Consider the following 16,424-nt stretch of genomic DNA (forward strand, 5'->3'; position numbering starts at 1 on the left):
GCACCGAGGCGGCGCCGGCCTCCACGGGCGGCCTCGGCGATGGCGGCTGGCAGGCGGGTGCTCTGTGCCTAGGCAGAGAAGCCGTGTCGCTGGAGGATGGCCTCGCTTGGGCCGGCCGCTGTGGGCGAGCAGGTCCCGGGGGCCGAGGCGGAGCCGGGCGCCGCGGGGCCTCCGCCGCCACCGCCACCGCCGCCGTCGTCCTCTCTGGGGCCCCTGCTCCCCCTGCAGCGGGAGCCGCTATACAACTGGCAGGCGACCAAGGCGTCGCTGAAGGAGCGCTTCGCCTTCCTTTTCAACTCGGAGCTGCTGAGCGATGTGCGCTTCGTGCTGGGCAAGGGCCGCGGCGGCACGGCCGCCGGGGGCCCGCAGCGCATCCCCGCGCACCGCTTTGTGCTGGCGGCCGGCAGCGCCGTCTTCGACGCCATGTTCAACGGCGGCATGGCCACCACCTCGGCCGAGATCGAGCTGCCCGACGTGGAGCCGGCCGCCTTCTTGGCGCTGCTGAGGTGAGCGGCTCCCCGCTGACCTTGCGCGCGAGCCTCCGCCGCGCGTCCCCGGCCTCAGTTTCCTCTCTGGCCGCCGGCGGTCAGGGGCACCGTCCCTTGTCTGCGTCCGCTCAGCGAGCGCTTTCCCGGTCCAGTCCGGGATTGTCGTCCTGCCTTCGGGATTGGAGAAGTGGTGGGGCTATGGGGTGGACCAGCTTGTCCCGAGGGCCTGTTTACAAAGTTTTATGTTTTTGCTGGGGAGAGGGGGAGAGCGGAAAAATCTCGTAGGACCGAGGGCCTTTTTGTGTGTGTTTTAAATTCGGGCTCCGTTTTCGTTAGAGTACTAGTTGTGGGCACCCAGGGAAGGGGAGTACCAAAACAAGTAGGTGTGGCTTTACCTGCCTCGGCGTTTCTGCAGACAAGGTCACATTTGCTTAAAAAGTGAATGCAGCCGCCGGTGTTAAGAGTTTGCTTTTGGCTTGTTTGAGGATTATACATTGACTTCTGATTAATTTTAGTGGAAGGGAATTAATCCTTTGGCATTATTAGCTTGTACTGACAAAAGTCCAGTTGGGGAACTATAGGCATTGTTTTCCACACTTTTACAAATGGGATTGGGGCCCAGAAAAGTCAAGTGACTGGCCAAGGTGACAGCAACCTCATAAGGAAGACCGTGCTTCATTACATCTAGAGGGTTTTAGCGGCCTGACAACAGTGTGTTACCAAAGTAACACAGTCTTGGTTGGTATAGAGGCAATAAACAGGTCAGTGAACAGAAACATAGTCCACAAAGGCTCACAGCTCAATCAGGAAGATCAGTGGGAAACTGAATAAAGTTAACACAAGTAGAAAAGACATGCCGAGATCCCATAAATAAATGGAGAAAGGGCAGGATAGATAGGTAAAGAAAAAATACAGCTAATTAACAAAGAATGTTTAACCTCAGTAACTAAAGAAGTGGAGATTAAAAGCAAAGCATTTTTCCTCCCAGTATTTTTTTTTTTTAAGATTTTATTTATTTGACAGAGACAGTGAAAGAGGGAACACAAGCAGGGGGAGAGGGAGAGGGAGAAGCAGGCTTCCCGCCGAGCAGGGAGCCCGATGTAGGGCTCGATCCCAGGACCCTGGGACCATGACCTGAGCCGAAGGCAGAGGCTTAACGACTGAGCCACCCAGGTGCCCCCCCTCCCAGTATTTTAAAGTTAATATTGGAAAAGCCCTCTCTGATAAAGGTGGTGGTAAAATAGTTTGGCAGTATAGATTCCCCCCAAGTATTCAAGTACTGAAAAAAATGTGTATAAAAATATTTACAGCTGGATTATTTATAGTAGTGAGGAAGTAGTCAGCTGGGGGAAATGGTTAGATAAACAATGATAGGTACGTTAGGTGCAGTGTAATGCTACTGAGCGTGATACTGATGAAGACTAGGTAATAATATGAACATGGGAAATGTGTATAATAAACAGCGCTTGAAACTGTGTGTGCTGTGATTAAAACTGACAGGAACAGAACAAACATACCTAATATGGATAAAAGGAAGCACCTAAATGCTAACCAAAGTTGTGTTGGAGTGGTAAGATGATATTGCCTTTTTTTTTTCTTTTCTCTTTGTTTCCCACATTTTCTGCAATTTAGTTAAATTACGTTTATAAAGACAAAAAAACCCAGCTCAAAAGCTAGGATCTAGGTCATTTTGGTTTTGGTTTGAGGTTGACAGGATTGGTTATAGCTTATTTAGATTTTCTAGGCTGCAAGTATTTTAAAGTGATTTGTTGCTCTACCTGCATTGTTATCTCCTGGAGTGCTTGTTAAATTTGTAGATCCCTTCCTCCCTCTTCGAAATATTGTACCTTCGGAGGTGGGACCTTGAGAGCATTTTAAGTACTATCCGTAAATACTAATAATACCAGCTAAATCTTAGAGCCACTGATCTAAAAATATTGTCGAGTTTTTTCCTTTAAAATTAGAGATTGGTAGAATAAAAATATAGAGGGATATTTTCACTGAAGCTGTTAATTATTCAATCCTTTCCTGTCAATAAAAAATAAGTAAATCAATTTTAAATTTTTCCTGTGTTCAGTGTGGTCATGGTATTTGTCCTTCTTCAGATTCCAGTCATTGTTCTATTCTGAAATGATATCTGGACTGATTGTTACATGATGTCTGGACTGAAAGGTATTGGCTGGCTGTGAAGCATAGATACTGTCCTTATTATTGTGTGACAAACAGATGTCTCGTAGTTAGCACTTGCTGAGTGGGGAAAACAGGTTAGGTTCGGCCTATTTTTATTATGTTTACAAATCAGTTAACATTTATAAAAAACTTGTTTTGATCTGCCTGGCCTTGAAGTGATAGTCTTCAGTTCATTTGAGAAACACTGTGCCTGTCCCTGTTTTAGATGTTGGATACAACAGTGAACAAGAAAAAGTTGTGTATAATCTAGTAAGGAGAAACAAAGATATGTCAAGTACTGATAAATTAAAGAAAAATGATCAAGCTGTGAGGGAAGGAGCATTCAGAGCTAGGCAAAATGTGTCTGAGGTCCTAAATTTCTCCTGTTGGAGGAAATGCAAGAATAAACTTACGGTGTGATTTGAGCGGAATGAATGAGGGGAAAGTGGTAGAGAATGAGATCAAAAGGACCGGCTGGACAAGGCTGCGCGGGGCTGGATGCCTGTGGAAGGGCTTGGGTGCGGGGTGGGGAGCCTTGGGCGAGTTTGCAGGGGGGCCACGATATGACCTGATTTACATTTTTAAAAACTCATTCTGGCAGTTGTTTGGAGTTTAGACTGGAGAGGAAGTAAAATGGGCAGCGGGAAGTTGAATTAAGAGGCTTTTGCAGTAGTCCAGGCAAGAGCCATGATACTGGTTATATATACCACCGTGGGAGTGGTAGATGGAGCAAAGAGTGGTCAGACTGTGCATATATGATTGACCTTTGAACAACATGAGTTTGAGCTATGCGGGCACACGTATACAGATTTTTTTCAACAAATATAGTACTGTAAATGTATTTTCCTTATGATTTTAAAGATTTTATTGATTTATTTGAGAGAGAGAGAGGATGTGGGTGAGGGAGAGAGAAGCTGAAGCATACTCCACCCTGAGCACAGAGCCCGACATGGGGCTCAATGCCACAACCACTGAGATCATGACCCGAGTCGAAACCAAGAGTCGAACGCTTAACTTACTGAGCCACCCAGGCGCCCCAGTGCATTTATTTAAAAAAATTTTTTTTAAAGATTTTATTTACTTATTTGAGAGAGGAGGGAGAGAGCGCACACAAACGGGGATAGGTGCAGAGGGAAAAGGAGAAGCAGACTCCTCGCTGAGCGGGGAGCCCGATGCGGGGCTCAATCCCAGGACCCTGGGATCATGACCTGAGCGGAAGGCAGACGCTTAACCAACTGAGCCACCCAGGCACCCCTTCTTCCTTTTTATTTTCTTGATAACATTTTTTTCCTCTAGCTCACTCAATTATAAGAATACAGTATATAATAATTCAACATAAAAATAATGTGTTGACTGTTATCAGTATGTCTTCTGGTCTGTTTCTGGTCTGTTTCACTCCCTAAAAAATTTTAGGGAGTGAAAAGTTATATGCAGGTTTTCAGCTGTGTGGAGGGAGGGGGATGGGGAGTGGAGGCCATGCCCCTAACTGCAGCGTTGTTCAAGGGTCAACTGTATTTTGTAAAGGTAGCACCAAGAAGATTTCTAAGACATTGAAAGAGGGCTATAGAGTACAGCCAGAAATACGAACCTGGAGTTTAGGACAGAGCTTCTTACTGAACATAAATTTGAAAGCTAAGGGTGAATGAATGGTCTTTAAACCATGAGACCAAATGAGATTACCTAGGTTGGGAATGCGGATTGTGAAAAGAGGTACCAGGATGAGCCCTGGGGGCCTCCACCGTGTGGAGATGTAGCAAAGGAGCAGAATAAAATGACACTGAGCCACAGCTCTCAGTGGAATTAGACTGGAAAGCAAGGAGCCTGGGATCTTGAAAGTCAAGTTAAAGCGTTTCAACCAAGAGGGAGTTGTCAGCTGTGTTAAATGCTGCTGAGAGTTGGGTAAAATGAGGCTATTGATAACCTTGGCAAGCGTGATTTTAGCAAATGGATTAGAGTAGCTTGGGGACAAAACAGGAGGTGAGGAGAGGGAGACAGCTAATAAAAACAGTTCTTTGTGTAGCAGGTGTGTTGCAGAAAGGAACAGAAGTGGAGTGGTGGAGGGAGACATCCTGAACTGTTCCTCAGGATTCTGTTCTCAGCTGCCTTTTCCCTTTCTCCTGTTAACTCATGGCCTTACATACTCCCCTAGCTATATTGCCAGGCTTCCACTTGGTTTTATCATAATTTTTTTAAGATGATTTATTTATTTATTAGCAAGAGACAGAGAGCAAGCATGAGTGGGGGGGAAGGGCAGGGAGAGGGAGAAGCAGGCTCCCCGCTGAGCAGGGAACCCAACTTGGGGCTCCAGGGACTCGATACCAGGACCCTGGGATCGGGAACTGAGCTGAAGACAGATGCTTAACTGACTGAGTCATCCAGGCACCCCACTGCCCGTATCTCTTCTTTGGTGAAATGTCTGTTCATGTCTTTGGCCCATTTCTTGGATTGTTTTGTATTTTTAACTTACATAAATTGCATCTTGTTATATACCTCATTCAGTTTCTTTTTTTTTTTTAAGATTTTATTTATTTATTTATTTATTTATTTGTCAGAGAGAGAGAGAGAGAGACAGGGAGCGCACAAGCAGGGGGAGCAGCAGGCAGAGGGAGAAGCAGGCTCCCCACTGAGCAGGGAACCCAACGAGGGGCTCGATCCGCCAGGATCATGACCTGAGCTGAAGGCAGACGCTTAACCGGCTGAGCCTCCCAGGCACCCCTCCACTTGGTTTTAGAACTCAACTTCCAGTTGGACATTCACAAATGAAAGTCTAGTATCCATAGAGGTGAACATGTAAATAAGAAAAATAATGTTTAATGTTTAAAACATTTAATAGTGTCACTTACTGTTCCTTAAGTACCTTATGTGCACTTAAATTACAAGTACCTTATGTGCACTTAAATTACCATAGTCTTTGAGCACTCTTATTAATGTAGATTTTTTTTTTTTTTTAAGTAATTTCTACACCAGAGTGGGTGTAGAGCTCAAACTCACAACCCCGAGATCAAGAGTCACATGCTCCACTGACTGAGCCAGCCAGGCGCCCTGAGCAGGCACTCCTATTATTACAATCTTTATCAGTCACCTTTTGCCACAGAAATGCTATAAAGCACCTGAAAATTTGGGGACTTAAAGAACAATCATTTATTCTTTTTTTTTCTTTTTTAAAGATTTTATTTATTTGACAGAGAGAGACACAGCGAGAGGGAACACAAACAAGCAGGGGGAGTAGAAGAGGGAGAAGCAGGCTTCCCGCAGAGCAGGGACCCGATGCGGGGCTCGATCCCAGGACCCTGGGATCACGACCTGCGCCGAAGGCAGACGCTTAACGACTGAGCCACCCAGACGCCCCAGTCATTTATTCTTGCTCATGACTGTTCTCGCTCTGTGCACCCGTTGGGAGTTGACTCAGGTGGGCTTGGCTCCAAGCTGTAGTGTTGTTCCAGTCTGTTCCATGTATTTCCCATCTTTTAGGACCATTTCTGAGGGTTCTACTTCCTTCTTTTAATTTGTTTTCCTGCTTGGCTTCAACTAGACGGCACCTCTAGTCTTAGCTGTCCTCACTTTCCGTATTGTTAGCACAGTTCTCTAATATATATTATCATACGATTGCCCTGAATCTTTTAGTGGCTTCTTTTTGCCTATGGGTTGGAGTCTAAACACCTTAGCAGGCATACAGAGCTCTGGGTTGTGGTCTCTGTATCTTCCAGTTCCTCTCTGCTCAGTGCCCCACCTCTAATCACTCAGGGCCTTTTTCTTATTTCAAATGTCTGCCTTCTAGGGCCCCCTTGCCTTTGTACTTCTCTTTCTGCTAGAACATCTCCACCCTTAATTCCTGCTCTTCAGTTACAGTTCAGGCTTTACCTCTTCTGTAAAACATCACTTAATTCCACCAGCAGGCAGAATTGTGCAGTCTCATCCAGTCTCTCACAGCAAGTTTTGTATCTTGCTGTAGAACAAAACACTGCAACACTTACTTGGTGGCTCAAACATAGTTTTATTACCTTTCACAGTTGTGTGGGCTGACTGAGGTCAGCTCTGTGGTTCTGTGTGTGCCATTTCCTTTAGGTCTCACTGCAGTCCTAGTCAGCAGTTGGGCTGGGGCATCTGGAGGTTTGAGTCAGGTTCTCGGATGACTGAGCCCTTCCCCTGCTCTCTGGGGGGCTTCTCCAGTTGATCTTACCGGCCGGGTCGGTTGACTTCTCCTCGAATAGCAGCTCATGGCTTCTGAGAGCACAAAAGGGGAAGCTGCCAGGCATCCTCAGAGATTAGGCCCCAGACTGGCATGGTGTCACTCCTGCCACATTCTCTTGGTTAAAGGGAGTCACACAGGGCTAGCCCAGACTTACGGGGCAGATCTATCTAAGGCCATGCATCATAGAAGGCATGATTGGTTGGGGCCATCTTTAGAGATTAGTTATCACACTGTGCCTAATATATAATTCTGGTATAATTGTGACATTACTTTTTAATCATTTCACTACCAAACCGTAAGCTTTCAGTGGGCAGAGCTCTCTTACCCATAGTTGGTATTTCTCACACCCGTCACAGTGCCTTGTATTACACACGCACACTCACACACACATGCACACACTCACACGGGCACACACACACATTCAATACATGTTTTTGAGGAAAATGAATGAGTCAGTAGTGATACAAAGGTTCTTATGCATGATCTTGTTTTCACCATAGCTTTTTAAAATTTTTACTCAAATATAACCTAAGTTTTATCTTTTTGGAAAACCATTAATCTTTGGGGTGGGGGGGAATAGGAATAGTTCAATGACATATCATTTCTCTTGTGCTCTTGTCCTTAAAGGTAGTAAATGAGGGCTGAAAGGTTCATTTTAAAATACAAAGAATCGAGGCACCAGGGTGGCTCAGTTGGTTGAGCATCTGACTCTCTTTTTTTTTTTTTTTTTAAGATTTTATTTATTTATTTGACAGAGAGACACAGCGAGAGAGGGAACATAAGCAGGGGGAGTGGGAGAGGGAGAAGCAGGCTTCCCGCAGAGCAGATGGGATGTGGGGCTCAATCCCAGGACCCTGGGATCATGACCTAAGCTGAAGGCAAACGCTTAATGACTGAGCCACCCAGGCGCCCCTGAGCATCTGACTCTTGATATCAGCTCAGATTGTGATCTCAGGGTCTTGGGATCAGCCCAAGCATTGGGCTCTGTGCTCGGTGGGGGGTTCTGCTTGGGGTGCTCTCTCTCCATCGCCCTCTGCCCTTCACCATGCACGTGTGCACGCTCTCTCTCTCTCTCTCTCTCTCAAATGAATGGATATTTTTAAAAAATGAAAAGAACTGTGGTAATATTAATTTTAATTATATTTTATAAACCGGCTTTTTTTATTGTAGCAATTTTATTAATTAAGTAGAAGGTAAGAAAACATATAAGTAAAATATGAACCAAGATGGTTCCTGGATTTTGTTTTTTTTTAGGATTTTATTTATTTATTTGACAGAGAGAGACACAGCGAGAGAGGGAACACAAGCAGGGGGCATGGGAGAGGAAGAAGCAGGCTTCCTGCAGAGCAGGGAGCCCGATGTGGGGCTCCATCCCAAGACCCTGGGATGATGACCTGAACCGAAAGCAGATGCCTAACGACTGAGCCACCCAGGTGCCCCTGGTTTCTGGATTTTTAAGTAGTCTGTTTTCTCATTAGAAGTGAATATGGTTTCTCAGTCGTGTTACATTGTTACATAGAAACTTGTACTGAATTGTCTAGTCACTTAACATGTATTGATTAATGTTTAGCCATGTGCCCACACTGTGCCTGGTATTGTAGAAAAGATGCACACAAAAAGTATAGGAAACACAGAGTTCCATTTCTTATTGTTCGTAGAACAATACTTATTTATAACTTGCATTGCTCCAAAGAGAATTTAAAATGTCTTATAAAAAACACAATGGTAAGAAATAAAGCCAAGATGAAGCTAATAGAAATATGCATGCTGTAGGTAAGCTACATATTTAATTTTTTTTTAAGATTTTATTTATTTGACAGAGCAAACAAGTGGGATCAGCAGAGAGAGGGAGAAGCAGGCTCCCCACTGAGCAGGGACCCCAATGCAAGGCTCGATCCCAGGACTCCGGGATCATGACCTGAGCCAAAGGCAGATACCTAACCAACTGAGCCATCCAGGCACCCCTACAAATTTAATTTTAATTGTTTTAGCAGCTAACGCAGAAAGAGAAACCTAGCTAGTTAGTTATAATTCATAGTGTTTGTCAGATTAGAAACAAAAGAAACCACCTGCTTAGTGAATGCATAACTATCTGATAATCAGATCAATGAAAAAATTCCTGGTGAGTTTTCCTCATAAAGAAGGCATTACTGAAATGAGCAGTATCCTCAATCTGTCTTTAGATATAAAAGTTTCTTTAAAATATTCCTTTAAAATATTCCTTGATATAAGCTAAAAGTACATTACCAAAATGTAATTTAATAAAAGCAGTTTGAATGGGTATGTATGTGTGTCTCAAATAGAGCCTAAAAATACAATTCTCTCTTGTTCCTGGCGTGTTCTTTTCACCCTCTTGTCATCCTTTAGTCTTATCACAAGTAGACATTTCTCTAGGATGTTTTTGCAGATCTCCCTGACAAAGCCCCCAGTTATAGATGCTTGTAGGACCATGTCCTCCAACTTCGGCGTTGTCTCCTCACATACAAAGGCAAGTGGTGATAAAGGCCCCACATTTCTGCTCTTTATTTTATAACTCTAGTATTTTGCCTGAAAAAAAAAAAAGGGCAGATGTAAAGATTCTTCCTACCTTGCCCTTTAAATTGAAATGTCATAGGTTTCTAATTCAAGAAGGGAACTGAGCATGTAGTAAGCTTTCTCTCTCTTCCAATTCAAGTGACCATAAGAAAATACAGAAGAGAATAAATCTGATAAAGTGAAGGGGAAAAGGGAGATGGGGTGGAAGCCAACAGTGTGGAAAAGGGACAGAGCAGTTGACAGTGTGCTGATAATGAAAGGGAGGGGATGACAGGGGAGCCCAGAATCCAGAGCTCAGGGAACTGCAGCCGGCTTCCCTGGCAGAACCACCCCCTCCACCCCCAGCAGAGGTTCTAGGCCAGGATTGGTAGGGAGGTGGGTGAAATGAGAAGGTGGAGCTAAAATGTGGGAGTTAAATTTTTTATTAAGATTTTATTTATTTGAGAGAGAGCAAGAGATCGCGCTTGAGCAGAGGGGGAGGGGCAGAGTGAGAAGCAGACTCCCCACTGAGCGGGGAGCCCCACCTGGGGGCAGTCCCAGGATCAAGACCTCAGCCAAAGGCAGATGCTTAACTAACTGAGCCACCCAGGCGGCCCCACGTAGGAGTTAATTTAAAGCTTGCTTATAGATTGCAAGAGCTGGTTAAGGAGTGAGAGCATGAATGACAAAGAGCAAGAGTAGCTGATCCTCAAGGAAATAGATAATTCAGGGAACAAAAAGGAACCTTTAAAACTTCAGTTAATATCATCTTGGAGACTTGAGTACATCCCATAAAACTGAGACATGGTGCTGTGGAGGAGAAAAGGAATGACTAAGAAAGAAGCGAGAATTCTTAGAAATGTTAGCATGTGTTGCTGGGGAGAGAAATAGAAGGCCAGAAGACAACAGCACGGACATCTTCTAAAACATAGAGGAAAACAGCGAGAAAGAAATGAAGCAATATAAAAATAAACAGCCAACATTTGCGGGAGGCTAAATACTTGTCAGGCACTATTCAGAACACTTCATGTGTTATCAGTTTATCCTAATCCTCACGAGAGCATGATGAAGGAGATGCTGTTACTCTCTTTTCAGAAAGGAATCCAACGATGATAGCTTGTTAAAGTCCCAGAGCGGGCAGTGATGGAGCAGGCTCCAACCCAAGCCATGTCTTCCTGAGACCACACACATGACAACAGCCCTCACCTGGTTGGCTTGCCAGTCTAGCCCTGGAAGCAGGCCCAGGCGCGGAAATGGTGTGTTCTGTGGTAGACAGCTATGTGTTTCCCCGCCTTCTCCATGCAGGGTAATAGCACCTGCCTTCCTTGTGGGAGGGTTCAGTGAACTGGCATTGGTCGCATGGTGTGCGCTCAACAAGCGTTGATTTGCTCTTTGTTCATCCCCCTCCCCCTGACTATAAGTGATGGCACCTTACTTGGTTTTTAATTCCCTGTACTTACCACAAAGTGTGACACATAACTTTAAGGCAGATATTATGAGGGTAATACAGATGGTTGACTTGACTCTCTGAGAAGAGGTTTTGGGGAAAAACAATATTTTAAAATGGTGGGATCCTGAAAATTAGCCGCCCTCACTTTGAAGTCTGAGCCGTAGAGGAGGAGCATGAGAATGAGCAGTCTCCACTAGAGATAGTTGTAAGCACAGTGGTACTATTTGGTTAGGGCGACAGGTCGGAGGGTGTCGTGGGCTAGGGTTTCGTCTTGGGTGGTGATAATGGACACAGGGATGAAAGAAGAGGAAGTGGACCAGTAGAGGGAAGGGACATGAAATAGAACTTCCTTTCTTCACTCGCTGCAGTGTAATAGAGGGTCCTGAGAGATGTTAATGGGTTTTCTTACTCTGTGACTTGAGCCCTAGGAATATACATATAATTATTCTAATGTCTTTAGTATCACTAAAATGCAATTTTTTTAAAGATTTATTTCTTTTAGAGAGAGAGAGAATCTTTTTTTTTTTTTTAAGATTTTATTTTTTTTATTTGAGAGAATGAGAGATAGAAAGCACGAGAGGGAAGAGGGTCAGGGGAGAAGCAGACTCCCCGCTGAGCAGGGAGCCCGATGTGGGACTCGATCCTGGGACTCCAGGATCATGACCTGAGCCGAAGGCAGTCGCTTAACCAACTGAGCCACCCAGGCGCCCCGAGAGAGAGAGAATCTTAAGTAGACTCCCCGCTGAACGCTCAGCACAGAGCCCAGTGCGCGGCTCAGTCTCATGACCTGAGCCAGAATCAAGAGTCAGATGCTCAACCAGCTGAGCCACTCAGGCACCCCACTAAAATGCAGTTCTTGTTCTTCATACCATCCTTCACTACCCTCCTTGGCGTTCTTGTATATAGTTGAGAACTGGGCAGTACACACAGGGTCTCTGAGGAGCCACAAAAGAGGCCTAAAGTTGATATGCAAAAGATAGTTCAACAAGAACTGCCCAGGCTTTCACTGAGAATCTTATGTCTTATTTGCAGTTCTATGAAGCTGATGTATCTAGCAGGCTAGCAGTTAGAAGCAGTGAACTGGGAGGAGGCAGTATTGGACTGATAGTATTTTGAGAGAAAATTAGACCTAAATACCCAAAAACACAAAACGACATGGGTCATTTAAGATATTATTAAATTGTTTATTCCTCCAAAGACTCAGTACGCTAGTCTTTGGGCATTATGCTAGTTTGGGAGTAACAAAAGTTAAAAGATGCCCAGAATAACAAGACACCATTGTCAGCAAATAAATGAATGTTTTGACATCTAGAGATGCGAACTTAAGCTACCTGTACATTTGTTTAAATGAACATCCTTTGATGAAGGAGACGTAAGTGAACCACTGCTGTCCTGAGCTGCGGTGCGGTGCTAAAAGACCCCTGAAAATTTGGCTTAAGAGAGAGAGGTCTGGCTTGTGATCTTCACTTAACTTCAGTTTCCTTGGTAAAATGGAGACACTACTCTCCTCTGAGGACCAAGTAAGAATAAATGAGATGATGTATGTGCAAATGCCCTGTCGCCCTGCAAAGTCTGATACCAATTTCAGGTTGTTTTTCAGTTTGCTGGTTACCTTTTAAAATACTCCTCAGAGGTTTTGCTCTGATGGATTGCTTATCTAAAATACTAATGGCCATCTCTGTAATTTCTCAATTGCTTTCCAGATTTCTGTATTCAGATGAAGTTCAAATTGGCCCAGAGACAGTTATGACCACTCTTTATACTGCTAAGAAATATGCAGTCCCAGCCCTGGAAGCACATTGTGTGGAATTTCTCACCAAACATCTTCGGGCAGATAATGCCTTTATGTTACTTACTCAGGTAAGTAAATGTAGCTAAGGTGTGTATCGTCGTAGTTTTAAAAATTGAGTATAATTCCATGTGAGTATTACATATTTCCTGGAGAATTAGTTCTAGATCATTAACCTAAAGTATATGTAATTATTTTTATAGTACCATTCAGGGAAATATATCAGATTCATGTACTTTTAGAAGAGAAAAGCCAATTAGAGTACATACAACATCCTGGGTGAAGAGCCTGAAGCTTTATTTAGAGACTCAGAGATACAGTTCCTTATGATTGGAGTTGGAATTAGCATCCATTGTTCCTGGTATGATTTGAGAGTATGATAATAGCATGAGGTTTTCTGGACATCTTTGGTCTCAATTTTTGTTGGATCTGGAATAAAGATTTTGTTTTCAAGTCCAGAAAAGTTCCAAGATTTACTATCTTTGGACCTAATCTGAAAGCTTGGAGGAGTTAGAATTTAAGGTTTATATGAAATATTCTTTCTCTGATATTTAAACGTTTTTACTAAATACAGTTTACGTACAGAAAAGTACACATTATTGTAAGTACACAGTCTGATGGATTTTTACAAACTGAACGCATCTGTGGAACCATTAACTAGTCTTTACCATATTATTTGGCATTTATTAGATGCCTGTAATGTGAGCTTTGTACTTTAGATATAAATAAATCACTGTTTTTCTTTTTAGGCAAAGTTATAATACCCTTATATGAATTGTTTTAAAAACTCTGAGCTAGCTTCTAGACATTTGTTAAGGATTGAATTATGTCTTGAAAATATATGTGTTGATAATTCCCAGTACCTCAGAATGTGATCTTATTTGGAGATAGGGTCTTTACAGAGGTAAGCAAGTTAAAATGAGGACAAAAAAAATTCTAAGCTGATAATATATAATCCTATTGAGTATTAGTACTGGACCCACTCACAAATGTCCCCCTGAGCTCAGCCCTTTAATTTTCTTTTTTTTTTTTAAGATTTATTTATTTATTTGAGAGTGAGAGAGAGAGAGCCCAAGAGGGGGTAGGGTTAGAGGGAGAAGCAGACTCCCCGCTGAGCGCGGAGCCCGATGGGGGACTCGATCCCGGAACTCCGGGATCATGACCTGAGCCGAAAGCAGTCGCCTAACCAGCTGAGCCACCCAGGCGCCCCCTTTCATTTTCCTTTCATTTTCCAAATGGAAAAACTAAAGCCTGGGCTGGTGAACTACCTGCCCAAAGGCTCACAACAGGCTAGCTGGGGCCAGAGCCTCGAGCTCAGATTTTCCAGCCCTGCATCTACTCTGTCATATGGAGAATGTCTGATGGCACCTTTTATTGTTGGGGTTTTTTCTGTCTTCTATCATCAAATATTTGTAATTATGGAAGAAAGAACATGCTGACATGTGACATAATCACAGAACCTATATCTGTTTGTAGTATCACTGACACTAAGCTAGTCGCTTTACACGTATTATCACGTTTACTTATCACAATAAGTGATATAATTATCACAATTACACGCGTTACAACTCTGTGATGTTATTTACTGTTATCCCCATTTTAAAGATGAAGAAACTTGAAAACTCAGGGAAGTATCTTATTTAACATTAGACAGCAAGTGGTAAAACTAAGATCCCAACCTTCAACCAGTTATTGTTAAGGTGTTGGTGGTATTGATGGTGTGATAGTAGCAGAACATACTGAGTGATGACGGTGCACCAGCACTTTGTGTGCGGTCTTCTACAATAACTTTGGGAGGCATAGGTGTTCTGGTGAAAGTTTTCTTATGGTCCCCATTTTATAGTTGAGAAGTTAGAGGCAGAGAGACGTGAAATAACTTAACCAAGGTCATAGAACTATTAGGCAATGTCACCCTGCATTTTTTCCTCTTTTGAATTTGTGATGAAAATCTAATATGGGAATTGATATTCATAAGATTATTATCCAAGGGTTTTAAGGTATGTGGAAAGGATCACTTAATTACTTTTATTTTAAAAGTTTAGTGAAAAATTCAGAAACCAATAAATTAAACTGTGACAAAGTACAGTTTCTAATTCAGGTCCAAGGTGGGACCTGAGAGTCTGTATTTCTCATGGGCTTTCAGATGACCCCTGTGCTTCTGTACCAGCTTTGAGTAGTAAGGGTTAACACATGTCACTATGAGAACAAAAAGGAACTTTTCAGTGCCCTGTTGGTCTGAGAACCCAATATTATTCCACATTTTTCATTGGTGGGGTCATGTGAATTAGCCCACAAATTGTCATGTGAATTTCTTATTCCTGCCAAGTGAGTCATTTGAACTGAACATGTTCATTTATTTGAGAGGACCTGTGCCAGCTTCATGCTAACACAGAGGGCCAGTATGCTGTACCAGCATGAGTTACACAGGGAAACACTTTTTATGAAGTCATACAATCGTAGTGATATTTTTTTCAGAGATAATGCCAGACTCAAACTAAATTTTGGGAAAATGTATTTTATTCTAACTAGCAACAATAGATCCCATAGGAAACTTGATATTGCCTGTGTAACCTGAGGAGTAACTGCAATATTGCTATTCTGAATAAAACAATTTTTACAAAAAATTGAAACCAATTTTTGCGTAAACACTAAAAATATAGTTGAGTTGGCCCGTTAAAACACTTATTATTAGAATTTCACTTGATAAAAATGTACTGCTTTTCATATTTTAAAAATACATGAACTATGATCCTAGAATGGATTTCTAGAATGGATTTCCAGAAGGAAAAGTGTTATAAAAAACGTTGGTTCAGGGCGCGTGGGTGGTGCAGTTAGTTAAGCAACCGATTGACTCTTGGTTTCGGCTCAGGTCATGATCTCAGGGTCATGAGATTGAGCCCTGGGCCAGCTCCGTGCTCAGCGCAGAGTCTGCTTAAGTTTCTTTCTCCCTCTCCCTCTCCCTCTGCCCACCTGCCCTGTTCCTGCGCACATGCATGCACACTCGCTCACTCTCTTTAAAAAAAAAAAATTGGGTCAGTTGACAAAACTGAAATACAGTTTTAGATTAGATAAAAATATTATAAGGTTATTTGCCAAAGTTAATCACCATGGGTTATATAAGAGAATATTATTATTCTTAGGAAATACATACTGAAGTATTTAAGGGTAAGGGCAACAATGTGTGTAATTTATTCCTGAATAGTTCACCTCAAATACACAGGCAAACACTATACATTGCCTATTTTCTTATACATTATTATCCTATTTGTGTGTGTGTGTGTGTGTGTGTGTGTGTGTAAAACCTGTCTATGTGCTTGTGTGTGTGTGTATAGAGAGAGTGCAAATGATAAAACAGGTGAAATGTTAGATAACTGATATTTAGATGGGTAAATCTGGGTAAAGGGTGTTATGAGTGTTCTTTTCACTTGCAACTTTTCTGTATTTGGACTTTTTTTAAAAGTATTTCTAAATTTATTTTTTTAATTAATTTATTTATTTGAGAGAGAGAGAGCACAAGCAGGGGGAGTGGGAGAGGGAGAAGCAGGCTCCCAGCTGAGCAGGGAGCCTGACATGGGGCTTGATTCCAGGACCCCAAGATCATGACCTGAGCCAAAGGCAGACGCTTAGCTGACTGAGCCACCCAGGCACCCCAAGTATTTCTAAATTTAAAAATTTTAAGAGAAAATTACAAGGACTAGAGTTAATTTTATGCTACTAAATCAGTTTTATATTTTTTGTGGAAAAATTTGACTAAGCAAATTAATATAAGGCCAACATATGATCTAAGAAGAGCATTTTCAAACATGTTTGAGTATTCTATAA

The 16,424-nt window shown here is 42.8% G+C and overlaps 1 protein-coding gene across 1 annotated transcript in view; it reads left to right on the top strand.

The window, feature by feature from the left end:
- The first annotated feature begins 6 nt into the window (after window positions 1-6).
- The window catches only part of BTBD1 (BTB domain containing 1), a 46,860-nt gene continuing 30,442 nt past the window's right edge, over window positions 7-16,424 (top strand). Inside the window, exons 1-2 of the mRNA XM_025893061.1 lie at window positions 7-506; window positions 12,517-12,673. Coding sequence (XP_025748846.1) covers window positions 97-506; window positions 12,517-12,673 — 567 coding nt within the window. The 5' untranslated portion in view covers window positions 7-96. The remainder of the gene's footprint in view (window positions 507-12,516; window positions 12,674-16,424) is intronic.

Source organism: Callorhinus ursinus, unplaced genomic scaffold (genome assembly GCF_003265705.2).
Source record: "Callorhinus ursinus isolate GAN/ISIS: 27379988/994484 unplaced genomic scaffold, GSC_fseal_2.0 scaffold45, whole genome shotgun sequence".
Classification (NCBI taxonomy): domain Eukaryota; kingdom Metazoa; phylum Chordata; class Mammalia; order Carnivora; family Otariidae; genus Callorhinus; species Callorhinus ursinus.